The sequence below is a fragment of the Uranotaenia lowii genome, chromosome 2 (genome assembly GCF_029784155.1).
Source record: "Uranotaenia lowii strain MFRU-FL chromosome 2, ASM2978415v1, whole genome shotgun sequence".
NCBI lineage: Eukaryota > Metazoa > Arthropoda > Insecta > Diptera > Culicidae > Uranotaenia > Uranotaenia lowii.
This window is the reverse complement of record NC_073692.1, coordinates 304,132,942-304,154,907: the sequence shown is the minus strand read 5'-3', so window position 1 is coordinate 304,154,907 and position 21,966 is coordinate 304,132,942. Positions and strand designations below refer to the sequence as shown.

Below are 21,966 nucleotides of genomic sequence, written 5' to 3'. Positions count from 1 at the left end.
TTTTGTCATTTTTGTCATTTTTGTCATTTTTGTCATTTTTGTCATTTTTGTCATTTTTGTCATTTTTGTCATTTTGTCATTTTTGTCATTTTTGTCATTTTTGTCATTTTTGTCATTTTTGTCATTTTTGTCATTTTTGTCATTTTTGTCATTTTTGTCATTTTTGTCATTTTTGTCATTTTTGTCATTTTTGTCATTTTTGTCATTTTTGTCATTTTTGTCATTTTTGTCATTTTTGTCATTTTTGTCATTTTTGTCATTTTTGTCATTTTTGTCATTTTTGTCATTTTTGTCATTTTTGTCATTTTTGTCAGTTTTGTCAGTTTTGTTATTTTGTCAGATTTGCAATTTTGTCATTTTTGTCATTTTTTTCATTTTTGTCATTTTTGTCATTTTTGTCATTTTTGTCATTTTTGTCATTTTTGTCATTTTGTCATTTTTGTCATTTTTGTCATTTTTGTCATTTTTGTCATTTTTGTCATTTTTGTCATTTTTGTCATTTTTGTCATTTTTGTCATTTTTGTCATTTTTGTCATTTTTGTCATTTTTGTCATTTTTGTCATTTTTGTCATTTTTGTCATTTTTGTCATTTTTGTCATTTTTGTCATTTTGTCATTTTGTCATTTTGTCATTTTTGTCATTTTTGTCATTTTTGTCATTTTTGTCATTTTGTCATTTTTGTCATTTTGTCATTTTGTCATTTTTGTCATTTTTGTCATTTTTGTCATTTTTGTCATTTTTGTCATTTTTGTCATTTTGTCATTTTTGTCATTTTTGTCATTTTTGTCATTTTTGTCATTTTGTCATTTTTGTCATTTTTGTCATTTTTGTCATTTTTGTCATTTTTGTCATTTTTGTCATTTTTGTCATTTTTTGTCATTTTTGTCATTCTTGTCATTTTTGTCATTTTTTTAAATTTTTGTCATTTTTTTAAATTTTTGTCATTTTTGTCATTTTTTTTAAATTTTTGTCATTTTTGTCATTTTTGTCATTTTGTCATTTTTGTCATTTTTGTCATTTTTGTCATTTTTGTCATTTTTGTCATTTTTGCCATTTTTGCCATTTTTGTCATTTTTGTCATTTTTGCCATTTTTGCCATTTTTGTCATTTTTGTCATTTTTGTCATTTTGTCATTTTTGTCATTTTTGTCATTTTTGTCATTTTTGTCATTTTTGTCATTTTTGTCATTTTTGTCATTTTTGTCATTTTTGTCATTTTTGTCATTTTTGTCATTTTTGTCATTTTTGTCATTTTTGTCATTTTTGTCATTTTTGTCATTTTTGTCATTTTTGTCATTTTTGTCATTTTTGTCATTTTTGTCATTTTTGTCATTTTTTGTCATTTTTGTCATTTTTGTCATTTTTGTCATTTTTGTCATTTTTGTCATTTTTGTCATTTTTGTCATTTTTGTCATTTTTGTCATTTTTGTCATTTTTGTCATTTTTGTCATTTTTGTCATTTTTGTCATTTTTGTCATTTTGTCATTTTTGTCATTTTTGTCATTTTTGTCATTTTTGTCATTTTTGTCATTTTTGTCATTTTTGTCATTTTTGTCATTTTTGTCATTTTTGTCATTTTTGTCATTTTTGTCATTTTTGTCATTTTTGTCATTTTTGTCATTTTTGTCATTTTTGTCATTTTTGTCATTTTTGTCATTTTTGTCATTTTTGTCATTTTTGTCATTTTTGTCAGTTTTGTCAGTTTTGTTATTTTGTCAGTTTTGTCATTTTTGTCATTTTTGTCATTTTTGTCATTTTTGTCATTTTTGTCATTTTTGTCATTTTTGTCATTTTTGTCATTTTTGTCATTTTTGTCATTTTTGTCATTTTTGTTATTTTTGTCATTTTTGTCATTTTTGTCATTTTTGTCATTTTTGTCATTTTTGTCATTTTTGTCATTTTTGTCATTTTTGTCATTTTTGTCATTTTTGTCATTTTTGTCATTTTTGTCATTTTTGTCATTTTTGTCATTTTTGTCATTTTTGTCATTTTTGTCATTTTTGTCATTTTTGTCATTTTTGTCATTTTTGTCATTTTTGTCATTTTTGTCATTTTGTCATTTTTGTCATTTTTGTCATTTTTGTCATTTTTGTCATTTTTGTCATTTTTGTCATTTTTGTCATTTTTGTCATTTTTGTCATTTTTGTCATTTTTGTCATTTTTGTCATTTTTGTCAGTTTTGTCAGTTTTGTTATTTTGTCAGTTTTGTCATTTTTGTCATTTTTGTCATTTTTGTCATTTTTGTCATTTTTGTCATTTTTGTCATTTTTGTCATTTTTGTCATTTTTGTCATTTTTGTCATTTTTGTCATTTTTGTCATTTTTGTCATTTTTGTCATTTTTGTCATTTTTGTCATTTTTGTCATTTTTGTCATTTTTGTCATTTTTGTCATTTTTGTCATTTTTGTCATTTTTGTCATTTTTGTCATTTTTGTCATTTTTGTCATTTTTGTCATTTTTGTCATTTTTGTCATTTTTGTCATTTTTGTCATTTTTGTCATTTTTGTCATTTTTGTCATTTTTGTCATTTTTGTCATTTTTGTCATTTTTGTCATTTTTGTCATTTTTGTCATTTTTGTCATTTTTGTCATTTTTGTCATTTTTGTCATTTTTGTCATTTTTGTCATTTTTGTCATTTTTGTCATTTTGTCATTTTTGTCATTTTTGTCATTTTTGTCATTTTTGTCATTTTTGTCATTTTTGTCATTTTTGTCATTTTTGTCATTTTTGTCATTTTTGTCATTTTTGTCATTTTTGTCATTTTTGTCATTTTTGTCATTTTTGTCATTTTTGTCATTTTTGTCATTTTTGTCATTTTTGTCATTTTTGTCATTTTTGTCATTTTTGTCATTTTTTGTCATTTTTGTCATTTTTGTCATTTTTGTCATTTTTGTCATTTTTGTCATTTTGTCATTTTTGTCATTTTTGTCATTTTTGTCATTTTTGTCATTTTTGTCATTTTTGTCATTTTTGTCATTTTTGTCATTTTTGTCATTTTTGTCATTTTTGTCATTTTTGTCATTTTTGTCATTTTTGTCATTTTTGTCATTTTTGTCATTTTTGTCATTTTTGTCATTTTTGTCATTTTTGTCATTTTTGTCATTTTTGTCAGTTTTGTCAGTTTTGTTATTTTGTCAGTTTTGCAATTTTGTCATTTTTGTCATTTTTTTCATTTTTGTCATTTTTGTCATTTTTGTCATTTTTGTCATTTTTGTCATTTTTGTCATTTTTGTCATTTTTGTCATTTTTGTCATTTTTGTCATTTTTGTCATTTTTGTCATTTTTGTCATTTTTGTCATTTTTGTCATTTTTGTCATTTTTGTCATTTTTGTCATTTTTGTCATTTTTGTCATTTTTGTCATTTTTGTCATTTTTGTCATTTTTGTCATTTTTGTCATTTTTGTCATTTTTGTCATTTTTGTCATTTTTGTCATTTTTGTCATTTTTGTCATTTTTGTCATTTTTGTCATTTTTGTCATTTTTGTCATTTTTGTCATTTTTGTCATTTTTGTCATTTTTGTCATTTTTGTCATTTTTGTCATTCTTGTCATTCTTGTCATTTTTTTAATTTTTGTCATTTTTTTTAATTTTTGTCATTTTTGTCGTTTTTGTGATTTCTGCTTGATCATAAATTTCTGATCAAGCAGGTCATGAACGGCACTTTTGCAAGCAAAAACCAGTATCATGGTCCTCGAATGCTGTTTTTAGTTAGTTTAAAACAAAAACAAATTTTTGTTTGAAAACTTTTAAAAACTTGATATGGATATGCCCCCGATGATTTGGTCATATCGGGAGTGTGGAGGTGATATCAGTAAAGCAATATTTTAACATATATTTTGTGCAAATATTACCTTGGATAAAAGTGTTCTCACCTTATTTCATAAAACGACAGAACCAAATTATGCAGTTTCGTGAAGTTATTTTAAACAAGTTTTTCTAACGACAATAAACTTAAAACTATTTGTTATGTGGTGGTATTTTTACTTGATTTCTGTTCTAAACCTTATTCGTACAATCGTACATTAGGCCCAACTGTACCCAAAAAAAAATGCACAATTTCTGAAAGCAGCTTCTCTCGTACAGAAACCTACTTTCTCGTCATTTCTTCCTCAAAATTAACCTATTTTTTATCAGTTTTACCTAGGGGAACTGGGGGTAAGACCGTCACCCTCGGAATTTTAAAGGAAAACCTAGATTTTTAGTGTTTTTAAACACTGTACATGTTATTATTTATAACTAGCTGACCCGTTGTGCTTTGCTACACCTTCCGAAAATAAATGTAATTTGTAAAGATTTATTCGAATTTAGATTTTAGAGAGCATTTTTTTAAATCAAACCTCATCATACTTCAGAACCAACAACTTTGAAATGAGAGCTGCAGCTGCAGTTCTGAATTGCAATTCAAATGTGGTATATATTATTTGCTGAAACTTGATCTCTGAACTCGTTTTTCAAGATCTGAAATTTGTACTCTGTACCCAAAAAAACCTTTTTAAATATGGTCCCTTCTTTGAAAAGCTCTTTATTTTAAATTTACATGGGAGCTCTCCCATCTTTTTCAATTTTGTCCCCCACTGCTTGAAGAAGGTAGGCAAATTGAACCGGCTCGATACCCAAACAGCACTTATCATGGTAATGAAAAATATATTAAATTAGTTATGTATTAAATACAGTGCAAATTTCTTTTTTTTCTAAATAAATTTACTACGGTAAACATATAAATATTTAAAAAAATATCAGTTGCATCACTAAATAAGTTCTCAGCGTTTTTTTTAATTTTCTATTTACCTACCTACCTACCTAAGGGTCCAGCGCCGATTGACCGGCGCATAGGGCTGAGATAAAAGATCTCCACTGCTGGCGATCCGGAGCCAGCGTCTTCACTTGCTGCCAGCCAAGGTTCTCGTCAACTGTGCGGATTTCAGTGGCTAGACTTCGCCGCCACGAGCTTTTGGGCCTGCCTCTTCTTCGATGCCCATCTGGATTCCAGTCAAGCGCCTCTCTGCAAATCTCGTTTTCATCTCTTCGCAGCGTGTGCCCAATCCATCTCCACTTACGTTCTCGAATCTCGATTTCTAGCGCCTTTTGATGACACCGACGATGAAGTTCAACGTTTGAGATCCAGTTGCCAGGCCACCAAGCGCGGATGATGTTCCGCAGGCAGCGATTCACAAAAACTTGCAGTTTTCGCGTCGTCACCACATATGTGCACCAAGTTTCACACCCGTACAGCAATACGGATTTGACGTTTGAGTTGAAGATTCGGATCTTAGTTCGTAGAGAGATCTGGCGTGACCGCCAGATGTTTCGGAGACTCGCAAACGCAAATCGGGCTTTTCTGATCCGGGTCTCGATGTCCTTCTTGGTCCCACCATCAGGCGTAATCTGGCTACCAAGATACTGGAAGCACTCCACTGTCTCAACCTTTTGTCCAGCTACCACGAAATTGGAACGATTTTCTGTATTGATTTCCATCGACTTGGTCTTTCCGACATTGATTTTGAGACCTGCTGCCTTGGAGCTTTCGGTGAGGTCGTCGAGTTTGCTCTGCATGTCTTGTTGTGTTTGGGCGAGCAAAACAATATCGTCTGCCAGGTCAAGGTCGTTCAGTTGCTCCATGGTTGAAGGATTCCACGGCAATCCTCGGTTTGGTCTACAGTCAATCGATCCAGTCAAGATCTCATCCATTACGATGAGAAAAAGCAGCGGTTTTCTATTTGAAAGTCAAATATTCAAAAATGTAGGCAAAAACAAATTTCTAAGTTTACATTTGTCCCGTATATTGGGGCAAGTGTCAATGCAAAGCTTATTTACAGATGCGTCAGAGTAATGGCTTTAAAATGAATTTAATACGAATTCCTGTTTTTTGTTCTATCAAGTTTCACTGATATATCTGCAGTATTCCTACAATATAAATTTATGTTTGTTACTCCACTTTTAACGAATGCTGTTCAAAGGGGACCTTCATTTACAAAGACATTTAAGAATTTTCAATATCCGCTGCAGTTTCAACATTCGGAATACCCCTTCTGGTCTTTCCAAAATATTGAATTGAAGATAAATTTCTTAAAAGTTCGACGTTTGCCCTTGCCCACCGTATAAGTTGACAGAAGGGAATATTGTTTTTAAAACTTTAAGGGTAAACTAAAAAATTTTCTTAAAAATTTTGCGTCCAGTTGAATATCAGTTCTAAAGTCTCGCTTTTCAAAAACGAAGCGGATCAAAAGTCTCTTTTAAGCAGCCATGTAACACAAAAACACTTTTCATGTTAAGTACGTACTTGAATTGGTATGTAAGCAAAAAGTACGATGGTTTTCTCAGAATTATTTAAAATAAAAAGCTCCCATTTTCATTTCTAAATTAGTTTCAGTTGTGTATTTGGGCCGAAGTAACAATTTCTAGAAGAAAACATAATTTTTAATTTTTTTTAACAGAAAAAGTTGAACGTTTGAACATGTTCTAATGTTCCCTGAATGAAAAATCGAATGCTACCTACATTAACACGAACTAAATATGGAAGTATTTTTGCAAATCTTTCAATTGGTTTTGATTCGATTGATAAAATACCAATCGGTGTCACATATAGGCTTCATTTATTACCACGTGCTGTGTACAAATCATATAAGCAAGAAAAAAACACATCTAGGTTGCATATCGCCCCACGTGTTTGAGATACAGGCGCCTTATTGTTAAATTTTCCAGCTATCAATGAACAGAGTGCTTTGGTTACTATCCTCTTGCGACGACGTTTGCTCGCGAGTATGAAAAAGACTTAAGCCTAGTCCACACTAGGAGACGGTTCGTCTCGAGACGGTCTCAGCGTCTCCCATTTTCTTCGGGAGACACTGAGACCGTCTCAGGTTTCCAACAACAACAACAGACAACAAAGTTCGTCTCATAACAAAAATCGCAGTTCATGTTGCCTAGTGTGGACTAGGCTTTAAACCTTCCACAAATATCGTACTAAAATATATTTCATTTATCCTTGAGCCTAATTTGGAAGGTTGAAATCACCAGGAACTGCTTTGGGTTGAAGGAAGGACTTGCCAGCTGATGGACGGAAGGCAAGAGTATCGTAACACTATGGTATGAGTAGCTGATATCGTCTGGTAAGTAGTTTTCTATTTTTTTTATACAAATAATGAAAATGTATAGTAGTAAAGTTGTGAAAAGAGACATAATCTGACGCTTTTGGAGGTTTTGGTGATAATCAGATTTATTACAAGTCGCTGTTCTGCCCTTCCAAGCAAGATTGTCCCATGTGAAAAAACGAACGAGCAAAACAACGCGATTGAAATTTCAGCTATATTTTCAATTTTTCTTTCAAACTAAAAATTCACCGACAGTTTTTTCCTAATTAGCAGTTTAAGTTTATCATTTTACAATGTTTTTGAGAAATGCGTTCCTCCATATTTATAAAAAAATGTATAGTTGAGTATCGATCCTGTAAGTAGTTCCTACCGAAAAGTGTTGGTGAAAATTTCTCTGAATAAATCACTCAAAGCTCCTCGCTCCTCCTCAACCCTCTATTTTAGTGTTCTTTTTGGTGAATAACATTATATTCAACAGTTGAAACTCATCTTAAGAGATTTTTTTGATAAAATTGGCATTTTCATAGAATTTTCAGTAATGTGACATTCTGGCGTAGAACTATCAACATAGAGACAACCACGACGAAAATTCCGTATAAGTTCAGAACAAAGTATACTTGTTTGTGTTTTTAATCGAAAGTTAACACTAAAAGAGACCGTTTCCAGCAAAAAAAGTGAAAATGACCCAGAAGTCACATGGGACAGTTTTGCTTGGAACGGCAGTGTACACATTTGAACAGGTTGCACAAATTTTGGTAGAGATAAATCTACATCACGATTTATGATCTTATTTGTTTTAGGATTTCAATTGTGTAATATCAATATATGGAATTCTTTCTTGAAACATTAAATAATAATAATAAAAGAAATAAGCAGGTTGCAAATGTTAAAAATACATTAAATGAATTCCCTTTGGTATTGTCATTGGAACTTACAGTTAATCGAAAATATTTTTATAAAAAATTATATATATATCATTACTATGAGGCCAAACTTAGACAGATATAAGCATAGAACAAACCAATTCCAAATTGTATTGTTTATTATTGAAATTTTTGAAAGTTGTATCATAAATTTAGCATATTTATGTGATCCAAGAAAAATTGGTCAATCATTGTTCAATAAATTAATATGAAATTATCAAACAATCGTTAAAATTTTTTTAAATTTATTTTATATATTGTTTGAGAGGTTGAGCTGAACTCTCTGCAAAGACGAGCCGAAATCTACGCTAAGAAACTGATATCTAACTGATAATATCGCGATCGTCTGAGGCAAAATATTACAATTAAAATTCCACTTCATTTTAAAAAGATGAGTTTCGATAATATACACTTTTGAACATTCTTTGCAACACAATATTTTTCTTAATCGGTCTTTAATTTACTTCGATACATGGAAAAGCAACATGCAGTTTAATTTAGAATTTCAATTCATAAAAATATTTGAATAACTTGAATTTATTTTGGATTTGGTTTCAATATGCAGCATAGGGACATATGTAGTAACGCACTCGATTTAAGCGTAGAAAACACGAAAAAAATTTTTTTCAAAGTTTGCAGATACTTTTTGAATTTAACGTTTAATTTAATCAGTACTGAATCGGCCTCAGGAGGTGAAACTAGGAGTTTCAATAGGAAACTTAGTTACAGGAGCATAGGAGCATAGGTTTCATGTGGCCATATCACTTACCAAAGTGATTCCCATACCACATCACCCTTACCCCCAAAACACCAGCGTGAGATTTGTGGAGGGATGGCGTACAGCCGGTCTCCGCAAAACAAATCATCACATGTGCTGCACTTCCCTTCCTCCTATCGACTACATGGACTTGGCCGGCGTCGTTATTGGTTCATTTGAAAGTAGGAGATTCTGAAAACTGTACAGTGAGATTGTGTTGCTTGTTCCCAGCACCTTTCACTTGGTTCATTGTGCAATGTTGATTATCTCGAACCAATCACGGAGTGCAACCATTATGCCATTGGCCATGGGGCCGCAGGTGGACCGTAGTTGATAGCAAGCTCAAGCTCAAGCTCTTGCGACGACGTTTGCTCGCCCATGGAGACGAAAAACAAACCCCTCAAAGAAAATATGCTTGGTTGAGAAATACGCGCCAAAATATTCCTACTGATCAGTATGCTATGCCTGGGTTACTTTCCTTTTGCGACGTTGGCTCGCGACGCCTCGACCATAGAGACGAAAAACAAACCGCCCAAAGGAAAAAAAAAATCTCAAGAAAATGGATGTCATGACTTTGATTTGTTTCGAAAAACTACAAACTTTGTATGGAAGCCTCTCTTTCCTTAAGTCGGATGGAGTTTTGACTATTACAGAAACCATCCCCGGCCTCAAGAACCCTCAGATGCCAGTTTTGACGATGATCGGTTCAGTAGTTTCCGAGTCTATAGGGAACAGACAGACAGACAAACATTCATTTTTATATATATAGATGTTAGAGATATTTCCGTCACCTTCTTTATTTTCAGCGAACAAGTCGTAATCCGAAACATCTAAAACAAACATACATATGTATTGCTTTTTAATTCCTGACAAATACAATAATTTTGGAGTTATTTACCTGTTAATTCCGAAAAGTTGAAAACCATTTTTGAAGATTTTCTGGTTCCGATTCTTCAGGAGGAAGACAACTCCGGGGTTGCAGTTTGGCAGAATACCATTAATTTCTCGAATGTTTGAACAACGGATAAAGCGGGAGATAGAAAATATCAAACTTTTGACTCAAAACTATTCAAAATTATTGAGGAAATTAGCTTTCGGTAGCTGTATTCACTGCAGAATAAAAACGACAGGAATCAAATTTGAATCACGAGTTTTTTTCCACTGTGATCTAAAACAATTGTCCTTTTCGAATTTTGGTAGATCTGGGGAAAGCCTTTTGGCCCCATGAAGAGCAAAATTGATTTAGAGAAACCTATATTTTTAGTGTTTTTAAACACTGTACATGTTAGTATTTATAATGTTAGAGATATTGACATACATGAAACCCACCGTGCAGCGTTAAACGTCAAAATAATAAACAAAACAATCCGGAGTGCCACTGATGAGCAATCGTCTGTAATTTCTTACGGGTGGAATTTTAGGTTTAATTCTCGAAAAAAAGCTCCAAATCCGATGTTGTTGGTGTGCAGTTGGTAGCTTTCCTTGTTGGGTATCGATGAGATTTGAGTTGAGGTAAGTTTAATTTTTAAAGTGGTACAAATTTTATTCTTAAAAATATGCATGTTGTGGCGGTAAGACCGTCACTCTTTCAGTGGGGTAGCGCCGCAGCCCGTGGCGTAGAGGCCTTCAAGTCTTCTAAGCCAGTGGGTATGAGATCGAATCCTGGTCACGGCATACATAGTACACTTTCTGTGGGTTGGTGGTTTTAGTATTTGTAAGATGCCAGCCATCATATCCTCGAAAGATGTACGCTTAAAACAAGTTCCCTGGTGTTGGGAAAAAGTGGTAGAAGTTTTGACATTTTGAAAATTTTGCCATGCAAAAATGTTTTCAAGATCCTTGGGCGTTGTATTTTTTCACAACACTGTTTCTATTTCAGCCGTATGTGATAGAAATATTGCTATTTTTGCATCACAGCACAACAACAGTACGACACGTGTTGAAGAAAAACTTGATGGCCACAGATCTTGAAAATGTTTTTGCATGGCAAAATTTTCAAAATGTTTAAAAAGGGACAACATTTTTACCACTTTTTCCCGACACCAGTGAACTTGCCCTTAAAGTTAAAAAAAAAGGAATCTCTTCGAGGAAAGATCAAGTTTGATTGAGATCCTGTATGTGTTTGTGTTCGTTGTAAGCCCGGCATACTTTGTGGATAGTTAGGTGTTACTAAAACATATTTTCTCCTATTTCAAACTTTTTTCATCATAGTTTTGAAACTTGAATTCTAAAATATATTTTAAATAGGTCCTATCTGTTATAAAATAAATAAACGACTAATTAAAAAAAAAAACAGAATTGATCTACCTACACACTGTGGGCTGCAGTAATGGGCTCGGTGTCTTTGTTAATAAGAGTGTGAGTAGAGGTGGCACATGAAGGGTAATGAATCAAGTAAGAAAACTGGCAATTCCTTGTGTTTATATCTTAAGACAATAGTAATTCCATGTATTCATGATATTGGCAATTAAGAACCTTCCTGTTTAATGGACAAGCATCCATAAAAATTCTAAAAAAATATGTTTGAACCCTGGACATGTAACACTCCTCTCCCTCTACCTGAACCAACTCCCTCCCACTAAACTTCCCACGAGTGGACGGCTTCCTAAAACATTTAACATCACTTGAGCTTATCACTAAGTGTGATTTTATGTGTCGGGTGTACACAATGTCTAGTTTCTTGATTCCATATTTTGCAACTTGTTTCGGTAAAAACTCCGGAACCGGTAAATTCTGCTGCATACTTAGCTGCGTTGTACAGAATAATAATATCTTTTATTGGGCGGTTTTTGGATGTAGGTCTTACCCCCACTGGTTTATGAATACTTTTTTTGTCACTGTTTTTAAAATCAATAGGGTAAAATCAATAAGGGTAACCATGTAAATAAATTAATTGACTAAAGTTTTTCATTTCTTATATGATTGGTTATATGAATCTGACTTTTTTCTTCATTCTCTACCTTTTTTACTGATCAAAAGTTTCAAAACAACGTTTTTATGATCCTTTTACTAAAACCTCTCGATGATCTAGTTTTCGATATTCAATTTTAGTTTTCGACACAAAAAGTTTTAGTTTTCGACAAGCATATTTCCACCTCCTTTGTTAGCTCAGGAATATGAATATTTGCATATTGGAATTGCTTGTCTACTTCATGGCGTTTTTACACCATGGAAACAGTATAAACATACCCAACAAGATGGGTGTCGAAAAATAGATTATTAGGTGAATTTTCAGAGCTAGTTTTCGACAGCATTGATTCCATTTATGTTGCTTTTAATCGAATTAAAGGGGAGTTTTTTCGTGATTCAAAATCTTTCTTATTTGGTCGATGACATTGAATTTCACAGGTGATTTAGAACGTTACTTTAAAATTATTGATTTACTACTATTCAACAACTTATTTTGAAGAATTTTTATATTCAACGTATACTAAAGTGGGAGAGCAAAAATAGAAAAATATGAACATAAAAAGCTTGAGCCACCAAATAGAAAGATAAGCCTTTTATTAAAAATTTGTCGAAAACTAGCTCCTGTCGAAATCTAGAGTATATCTTCCCTACTATAGTTATAAAATAACGGTTTGAAATCTCTGACAGCGTAGAAAGCTTATCGAAGACAATCTAAGCAACGATTCTGTGGAGGAAACAAAACAAAATTTGCTTTCAGTGCTTGCAAAATGATCGTTTTCCTTAGGGGGGCGGGCTTACCCCCTGTTCCCCTACTAGCCGGGCCCAAAAAAAAAATTATCGGAACGTGAATGAAAAAAGGGAGAGCTAAAATATTTGCAATGGAACGTATGGCTAAACTGAGCGACTAGCTTGAGTAAGAGAGCGTCACACGTTTTTGATGTGACGGGGCCTCCCAGAATGCTAATGGAACCAAAACTGTAAATCGTTTTAGCGGATTGTGTTTTTGATCCAGAAGTTTGCTAGAATCAAAGTCTAATACTCTTTACACGTATTGAATACTGTGAAATTTTTTTTTTAAATTTTCTTAAATATCTAATGAAATATCTTCTAAAATGCAAAAAAAATATGTAAAAAAGTTTTGATCTAAACTTCGTAAGGTTTCCTGAGCGAAGTATAAAGATTTCGACCAAAAACTGTGCTCACTCGCTTGAAAAAAATCGGAGCCCTAATCTTCTTCTGTTCATTCTCAAAACTGTGTAGTAACGTTTAATCTCAAAACTCACAGTTGCAGCACGACTACAAGTTGTTTTCGAACGTCGCTTTTAAAAAATTAAGCATTTTTCTGAAGGTTTGCACAAAATAAATTTGCGTCATTGCATTTTGATTGTCTCTATTATTTCAATTTTCAAAATACCGAAAAAATAGCTTGTAAACTACACACTTTCAGCTTTATTTGTGCAAGTTTTCAAGCATTCGATGTGGGACACCCTTTATGTTCTAATCTCTAAGCAAGAGCAATCCTATTGTTTGGAGGGAAACACCCCCAATTTCCTATTATTGACTGTTCTTCACGTGTCTGAACAGCTGCCGATGGTGATGTTCGGAATAAATTCGAACGCAAAAGCGCACAAAACATTCATCTCCATCAGATAACAGCAACACTTACCATTCCGATGGGACTCCTCGACGGTATCCACTGGTAGATCAACTTCCGGTTGAAGTACCACTTCAGAACGAAGCCACACTCATTAGCCTTAATCTCGTACTGGCAGTCCATTATCAACGGTTTCATCGCAGCCGGTGGCAATCCGGTTATTTGACTCCCGGTACCGGTGCCATTCGAACTCGAAGAGGAGCCTCCGCCACCGGAGATGTCACCGCCATCATCGTGATGGTAATAATAATAATTGGCCGTACTGTCAGGGGACAAGGAAGACGAATCGGTCGAAGGGACGGATGACAGCGGGTGTGTCGTCGTCGTCGATGTTGTTGTTGTTGATGGTTCATTTTGGCCAACCGGATGTTGCTCCGAGGGCGGATGGTGGAGATTGCTACTGGAAGGGGAAAATGCTGCCAGAAATTCGTCCCTCTCGAGGACGTACGTTCGGGGAACTTCCAGATTGGTGATGTGAACCGAGGTGTATGCTGAAATCAGAGATAAGAACACACAAGAAAGCGGTTGTTACTCTCGGAAACTTTCGAAACTACCTCACTAAAGCACGTAGCTGCATACTAGTTAGTTTGGCAGTTTTACATACTGCTCTGTATAGATAATTTGTTCTCTTATACACTAGCATGGCTTTTAACTGTATGGGGATTATCCATTCTTTAAATACTGCTTCTTCTAACCTTAAATATTAATCCATTATTGAAAAATACGAAATTTCACTAGGAAACACCTAATCGAGAAACAAGCTGCATGAATTTAAGAAATTAGTTTAAAAATTGAAAATATAATAAAATTTAAAGAGTACAAGACATTATCTTCAAATTCACCTCGAAATGTGTTAAAACATTTGACGACATTGTTTTGAAGATTTTTAGTCGAAATTGGAATCTAGGAGGTAAGGTATTATTCGGGGTTAACAAATACTTATATAAATACTCTACTCTCTGGAGCCACCATCATATTTCTTAAATTCAATCATGAAAAAAAAAATACTGACCTGATGCTGGTAATTTTCAGTGCATTTTTCAATTAGCAAAATTTTATTTTAGTATTTTTTTAATTATTTGTTTTTTATTGTATCACAATATGCAGTCAAGAGCTAGTTTTTTAATGAAGCCAAAAATAAAAGCCACACGATTGTGCACCTCATGTTTGCTCCTTCAGTTTTGCACATTTGGCAGCAAACGCTTTCAAACGCATTCAAAAATATTCAAGGAAATGGCTTGTTTAATGTTAAATTTAAATGTTCATTATTTTATTTAAATTTTGTTTAACAAAAGTTTTGAGTTTCTGATGGTTTAATACCAACACCCCACTGAGTGCAGTTATCAAATTAAGAGTCTATGTCATCTGAAGCATTCCTAGGTCGACAGTAATGAAGGCACACCACATTTCTAGAAATTCCATCATACGAACGTGCACTTTCCGCACTTTCCAAAGGTTATGGTAATCGTTTATCAAGCTTACACCGAGATCTAAATACAAAGAGCTATAGCAGAGCGCTTTTCCCATTCTAAATAGAGGGTTGGCGGTTCTTCGGAATCTTCCAGACAGCAGTGCATTGATGAACGAACGAACACTCACTTTGGAAAGCCCTCCTACAAAACACAGAAAATCCTCACCAACGGCGACGAACGGAAAAGTGGGAAAGAAATTATATTTATCCCCGAAGCTGTTTCGCGTAGTATCAACGGGCGAAAAGAAAGTTATGTCATGTCTTTACGGAATCTCTCATCTCAGCACAACAAACTTATAGCTAATGCCGGCATCCTTCGAGCTGGATGCAGTACAAGAACAGCTCTCCAAGAGCCAAGCGCTAATGAGGTTTAATATTTTATTGCATTATTTAGCTGGATTGATCCTACTAGCGGACGGGAGAAAACCATTCAATGCCATATAATCTCGAACGAGCGCGGGATTATTTTTACACCAATAATGGTGTGGTTCTGGGTCGTTGTTTTGCCATTTCTCAGCTGTGGGTGAAGCGAGATTATATTTGAAATGGTGGGAGATGCTGGCATAAAAACTCTTGCCACAATGCCACAAACCCCTAGAATACCAACGATGATAGTTAGTTGTGTAATGATCCTGATAAGCAATTGCGGCAAGGATGATACATTTCCCTCATCAAGTCTTTAAACATACTACAAGACGAGAAAAAAAAAACCTAACATATAACTCAACAATTTATTTTTGTCAATCAAGTTAGTCAACAATATGTAGTAGAGATGTACCGAATAGTGGTATTCGGCGAACGGCCGAATACCGAATATTGACCTTTTCAACTATTCGGCCAAACGAATATTCGGCCGAATATTCGGTCGAATATACTGCTGGGTTTTTATTGAAAATACTAAAGCGATTATTTTAATTTCCTTCTATTTCTTCCATCTTAATGCTTTTCATGGTTTTGAGTCGATTATTTTCAACCAGATAATGTATGTATTACAAAATCTTTTTCAAGTAGGTGTCTGTCTGATTTAAAAAAAATAACTGAAACGACATCAGATGGCTTGTCGCTTCAAGGGCGTTTATCACCAAAGAGATGGGTTCCTCTGAAATCTGGCCAAAAACACATCGAAACTGGTGCCAAGCAATATTAAATTGTTTATTTCAGATCGAATTAGATGAAAGTCGAAATTGATGTTCATTTTGGAATTCTTTAAAAATCGTTTTTGTACATAAACTCTTAAAATTTTCAAAGAAAAATCTGAATTCTTTATGTGATTTAGCAAATTATTTGAATAAAGCCGGGCAAAATCCGGGAAGATTTGAACAATATCTGAGCATCCTGGCCAGATTTCACTAATCTTGAATTCTTTATTGGATTTATGGGCAAGATAAAGATACACGGATAAATACACCTAAGACGCTTAACTGAAACCACAAGTTTCTGATGATTTTGCAGCTTTTTCAACATTACTTTTGGCTGTTCTATAAATAATCCAAAATCATTTAAAAAATTTGACAATTTTGTTATTTTATAGATTTTAAAAATAAATATTCGGCCTATTCGGTGAGCCGAATATTCGGCTTAACGGTTTTTTTGGCGGTATTCGGCGCCGAATATTCGGCCAACCGAATATTCGGTACATCTCTAAATATAGTATGCAAAAGTCATTAAGTGAAATAATCAAAAAGTCAAAAAGTCACAATGTCAAGAATTCAAAAAGTAAAAAAAGTAAATTGAGTTGGTAGAAACAAATGACATGTTTTACAGTCGTTAAGTCATAAAATCAGCAAGCCAAAAAGAAAAAAAGTCACCAAGTCATAAAGTCATAAAGTCATACAGTCATAAAGTCAGAAAGTCAGAAAGTCAGAAAGTCAGAAAGTCAGAAAGTCAGAAAGTCAGAAAGTCAGAAAGTCAGAAAGTCAGAAAGTCAGAAAGTCAGAAAGTCAGAAAGTCAGAAAGTCAGAAAGTCAGAAAGTCAAAAAGTCAGAAAGTCAGAAAGTCAGAAAATCAGAAAGTCAGAAAGTCTGAATGTCAGAAAGTCAAAAAGTCAGAATGTCAGAATGTCAGAAAGTCAAAAACTCAGAAAGTCAGAAAAGCTGAAAGGCAGAAAGTCTGTAAGTCAGGAAGTTTGAAAGTCAGAAAGTCAGAAAGTCAGAAAGTCAGAAAGTCAGAAAGTCAGAAAGTCAGAAAGTCAGAAAGTCAGAAAGTCAGAAAGTCAGAAAGTAAGAAAGTCAGAAAGTCAGAAAGTCAAAAAGTCAGAAAGTCTGAAGGTCAGAAAGAGAGTAAGTCAGAAAATTAGAAGTCAAAAAGTCAGAAAGTCAGAAAGTCAGAAAGTCAAAAAGTCAGAAAGTCAAAAAGTCAGAAAGTCAGAAAGTCAGAAAGTCAAAAAGTCAGAAAGTCAGAAAGTTTGAAAGTCAGAAAGTCAGAAAGTCAGAAAGTCAGAAAGTCAGAAAGTCAGAAAGTCAGAAAGTCAGAAAGTCAGAAAGTCAGAAAGTCAGAAAGTCAGAAAGTCAGAAAGTCAGAAAGTCAGAAAGTCAGAAAGTCAGAAAGTCAGAAAGTCAGAAAGTCAGAAAATCAGAAAGTCAGAAAGTCAGAATGTCAGAAAGTACGAAAGTCAGAAAGTCAGAGAGTCAGAAAGTCAGAAAGTCAGAAAGTCAGAAAGTCAGAAAGTCATACAGTCAGAAAGTCAGAAAGTCAGAAAGTCAGAAAGACACAAAGTCAGAAAGTCAGAAAGTCAGAAAGTCAAAAAGTCATAAGTCAGAAAGTCAGAAAGTCAGAAAGTAAGAAAATCAAAAAGTCAAAATATCAGGAAGTCAGAAAGTCAGAATGTCAGAAAGCCAAAAACTCAGAAAGTCAGACAGCCAGAAAGTCAGAAAGTCTGAAAGTCAGAAAGTCAGAAAGTCAGAAAGTCAGAAAGCCAGAAATTTAGAAAGTCAGAAAGTCAGAAAATCAGAAAATCAGAAAGTCAAAAAGTCAGAAAGTCAGAATGTCAGAAAGTCAGAATGTCAGAAAGCCAAAAACTCAGAAAGTCAGACAGTCAGAAAGTCAGAAAGTCAGAAAGTCACAAAGTCAGAAAGTCAGAAAGTCAGAAAGTCAGAATGTCAGAAAGACAGAAAGTCAAAAAGTCAGAAAGTCAGAAAATCAGAAAATCAGAATGTCAGAAATCAGAAATTCAAAAAGACAAAGGCAGAAAGTCGGAAAGTCAGAAAGTTTGAAAGTCAGAAAGTCAGAAGGTCAGAGTGTCAGAAATTCATAAAGTCAGAAAGTCAGAAAGTCAAAAACTCAGAAAGTCAGAAATTCAGAAAGTCAGAAAGTCAAAAATTCAGAAAGTCAGAATGTGAGAAAGTCGAAAACTCAGAAAGTCAGAAAGTCAGAAAGTCAGAAAGTCAGAAAGTCAGAAAGTCTGAAAGTCTCAAAGTTTTAAAGTCAGAAAGTCAGAAATTCTGAAGGTCAGAAAGTCAAAAAGTCAGAAAGTCAGAAAGTCAGAAAGCCAGAAAGTCAGAAAGTCAGAAAGTCAAAAAGTGAGAAAGTCATATAGTTATAAAGTCAGAATATCAGAAAGTCAGAAAGTCAGAAAGTGAGAAAATCAGAAAGTCAGAATGTCAGAAAGCCATAAACTCAGAAAGTCAGAAAGTCAGAAAATCAGAAAGTCAGAAAGTCAGAAATTCAGAAAATAAAAAAATCAGAAAGTCAGAAAGTTAGAAAGTCAGAAAGTCAGAAAGTCAGAAAGTCAGAAAGTCAAAAAGTCATAAAGTCAGAAACTCATAAAGTTAAAATGTCATAAAGCCAGAAAGTTAGAAAGTCAGAAAGTCAGAGAGTCTAGAAGTCGGATAGTAGGAAAGTCAGAAAGTCAAAACGTCAAAAAGTCATTCAGTCTTAAAGTCATAAGGTCGGAAATTCATAAAGTCAAAAAGTCAAAAAGTCAGAAAGTCAAAAAGCCGTACAGCCAGAAAGTCAGAAAATCAGAAATTCAGAAAGTCAGAAAGTCAGAAAGTCAGAAAGTCAGAAAGTCAGAAAGTCAGAAAGTCAGAAAATCAGAAAGTCAAAAAGTCAGAAAATCAGAAAGTCAGAAAGTCAGAAAGTCAGAAAGTCAGAAAGTCAGAAAATCCGGAAGTCTGAAAGTAATAAATTCAGAAAGTCTGAAGGTCAGAAAGTCAGAAAGTCAAAAACTCATAAAGTCAGACAGTCAGAAAGTCAGAATGTCAGAAAGTCACAAAGTCATAAAATCAGAAAGTTTGAAAATCAGAATGTCAGAAAGTCAGAAAGTCAGAAAAGTCAGAAAGACAGAAAGTCAGAATGTCAGAAAGTCAGAAAGTCAGAAAGTCAGAAAGTCAGAAAGTCAGAAAGTCAGAAAGTCAGAAAGTCAGAAAGTAAGAAAGTCAGAAAATCAGAAAGTCAGAAAGCCAGAAAGTCAGAAAGTCAGAAATTCAAAAAGACAAAGGCAGAAAGTCGGAAAGTCAGAAAGTTTGAAAGTCAGAAAGGCAGAAAGTCAGAGTGTCAGAAATTCATAAAGTCAGAAAGTCAGATAGTTAAAAACTCAGAAAGACAGAAAGTCAGAAAGTCAAAAAGTCAGAAATTCAGAAAGTGAGAAAGTCGAAAACTCAGAAAGTAAGAAAGTCAGAAAGTCAGAAAGTCAGAAAGTCAGAAAGTCAGATAGTCAGAAAATCAGAAAGTCAGAAAGTCAGAAAGTCAGAAAGTAACAAAGTCAGGAAGTCAAAATTTCAGAAAGTCATAAAGTCATAAAGTCAGGTAATCAAAAAATCAGAAGTCATAAAGTCAGAAAGTCAGAAAGTTAAAAATCCATAAAGTCAGTTATTCGGAAAGTCAGATAGTCAGAAAGTCTGAAAGTCAGAAAGTTAGAAAGTCAGAAAGTCTGAAAGTCATGAAGTCAGAATGTCAAAAATTCAAAAAGTCAGAAAGGCAGAAAATCAGAAGTTAGAAATCCAGAAAGTAAGAAAGTCAGAAAATCAGAAAGTAAGAAAACCAGAAAGTCAGAAAGTCAGAAATTCAGAAAGTTAGAAAGTCATCAAGTCAGAAAGTCAGTAAGTCAGAAATTCAGAAAGTTAGAAAGTCAGAAAGTCAGAAAGTCGAATAGTCAGAAAGTTAAGAAGTCAGAAAGTCAGAAAGTCAGAATGTCAGAAATTCGGAAAGCCAGATAGTAAGAAATCAGGAATTCAAAAAGTAAAAAAGTCAGAAAATCAGCAAACCATAAAGTCAGAAAGTCCGAAAATCTAAAAGTCAGAAAGTCAGAAAGTCAGAAAGTCAGAAAGTCAGAAAGAAGGAAAGTTATAAAATCAGAAAGTCAGAAAGTCAGAAAGTCGAAATAATAAAAAGTCAGAACTTCAGAAAGTCAGAAAGTCAGAAAGTCAGAAAGTCAGAAAATCAGAGAGTCAGAAAGTCAGAAAGTCAGAAAGTCAGAAAGTCAGAATGTCAGAATGTCAGAAAGTCAGAAAGTCAGAAGGTCAGAAAGTCAGAAAGTCAGAAAGTCAGAAAGTCAGAAAGTCAGAAAGTCATAAAATCAGAAAGTCAGAAAGTCAGATTGTCAGAAAGTACGAAACTCAGAAAGTCAAAAAGTCAAAAAGTCAGAATGTCAGAAAGTCAGAAAGTCAGAAAGTCAGAAAATTAGAAAGTCAGAAAGTCAAAAAGTCAGAAAGTCAGAAAGTCAGAAAGTCAGAAAGTCAGAAAGTCAGAAAGTCAGAAAGTCAGAAAGTAAGAAAATCAAAAAGTCAGAAAGTCAGAAAGTCAGAAAGTCAGAAAGTCAGAATGTCGGAAAATCAGAAAGTCAGAAAGTCTGAAAATCAGAAAGTCAGAAAGTCTGAATGTCAGAAAGTCAAAAAGTCAGAAAGTCAGAATGTCAGAAAGCCAAAAACCCAGAAAGTCAGACAGTCAGAAAGTCAGAAAGTCAGAAAGTCAGAAAGTTAGAAAGTCAGAAAGTCAGAAAGTCAGAAAATCAGGGAGTCAGAAAGTCAGAAAGTCAGAAAGTCAGAAAGTCAGAATGTCAGAAAGTCAGAAATTCAGAATGTCAGAAAGTCAAAAACTCAGAAAGTCAGAAAGTCGGAACGGCAGAAAGTCAGAAAGTCTGAAAGTTTGAAAGTCAGAAAGGCAGAAAGTCAGAGTGTCAGAAATTCATAAAGTCAGAAAGTCAGATAGTTAAAAACTCAGAAAGACAGAAAGTCAGAAAGTCAAAAAGTCAGAAATTCAGAAAGTGAGAAAGTCGAAAACTCAGAAAGTAAGAAAGTCAGAAAGTCAGAAAGTCAGAAAGTCAGAAAGTCAGATAGTCAGAAAATCAGAAAGTCAGAAAGTCAGAAAGTCAGAAAGTCAGAAAGTAACAAAGTCAGGAAGTCAAAATTTCAGAAAGTCATAAAGTCATAAAGTCAGGTAATCAAAAAATCAGAAGTCATAAAGTCAGAAAGTCAGAAAGTAAAAAATCCATAAAGTCAGTTATTCGGAAAGTCAGATAGTCAGAAAGTCTGAAAGTCAGAAAGTTAGAAAGTCAGAAAGTCTGAAAGTCATGAAGTCAGAATGTCAAAAATTCAAAAAGTCAGAAAGGCAGAAAATCAGAAGTTAGAAATCCAGAAAGTAAGAAAGTCAGAAAATCAGAAAGTAAGAAAACCAGAAAGTCAGAAAGTCAGAAATTCAGAAAGTCAGAAAGTCATCAAGTCAGAAAGTCAGTAAGTCAGAAATTCAGAAAGTCAGAAAGTCAGAAAGTCAGAAAGTCGAATAGTCAGAAAGTTAAGAAGTCAGAAAGTCAGAAAGTCAGAAAGTCAGAAATTCGGAAAGCCAGATAGTAAGAAATCAGGAATTCAAAAAGTAAAAAAGTCAGAAAATCAGCAAACCATAAAGTCAGAAAGTCCGAAAATCTAAAAGTCAGAAAGTCAGAAAGTCAGAAAGTCAGAAAGAAGGAAAGTTATAAAATCAGAAAGTCAGAAAGTCAGAAAGTCGAAATAATAGAAAGTCAGAACTTCAGAAAGTCAGAAAGTCAGAAAGTCAGAAAGTCAGAATGTCAGAATGTCAGAAAGTCAGAAAGTCAGAAGGTCAGAAAGTCAGAAAGTCAGAAAGTCAGAAAGTCAGAAAGTCAGAAAGTCAGAAAGTCATAAAATCAGAAAGTCAGAAAGTCAGATTGTCAGAAAGTACGAAACTCAGAAAGTCAAAAAGTCAAAAAGTC

The 21,966-nt window shown here is 33.6% G+C and overlaps 1 protein-coding gene across 1 annotated transcript in view; it reads right to left on the bottom strand.

Annotated features, from left to right (window-relative positions):
• Positions 1-21,966, bottom strand: part of LOC129747324 (uncharacterized) — a 118,437-nt gene that overhangs the window by 22,621 nt on the left and 73,850 nt on the right. The window contains exon 2 of the mRNA XM_055741478.1: positions 13,346-13,824. Within this exon, the coding sequence (XP_055597453.1) occupies positions 13,346-13,824 (479 nt within the window). The remainder of the gene's footprint in view (positions 1-13,345; positions 13,825-21,966) is intronic.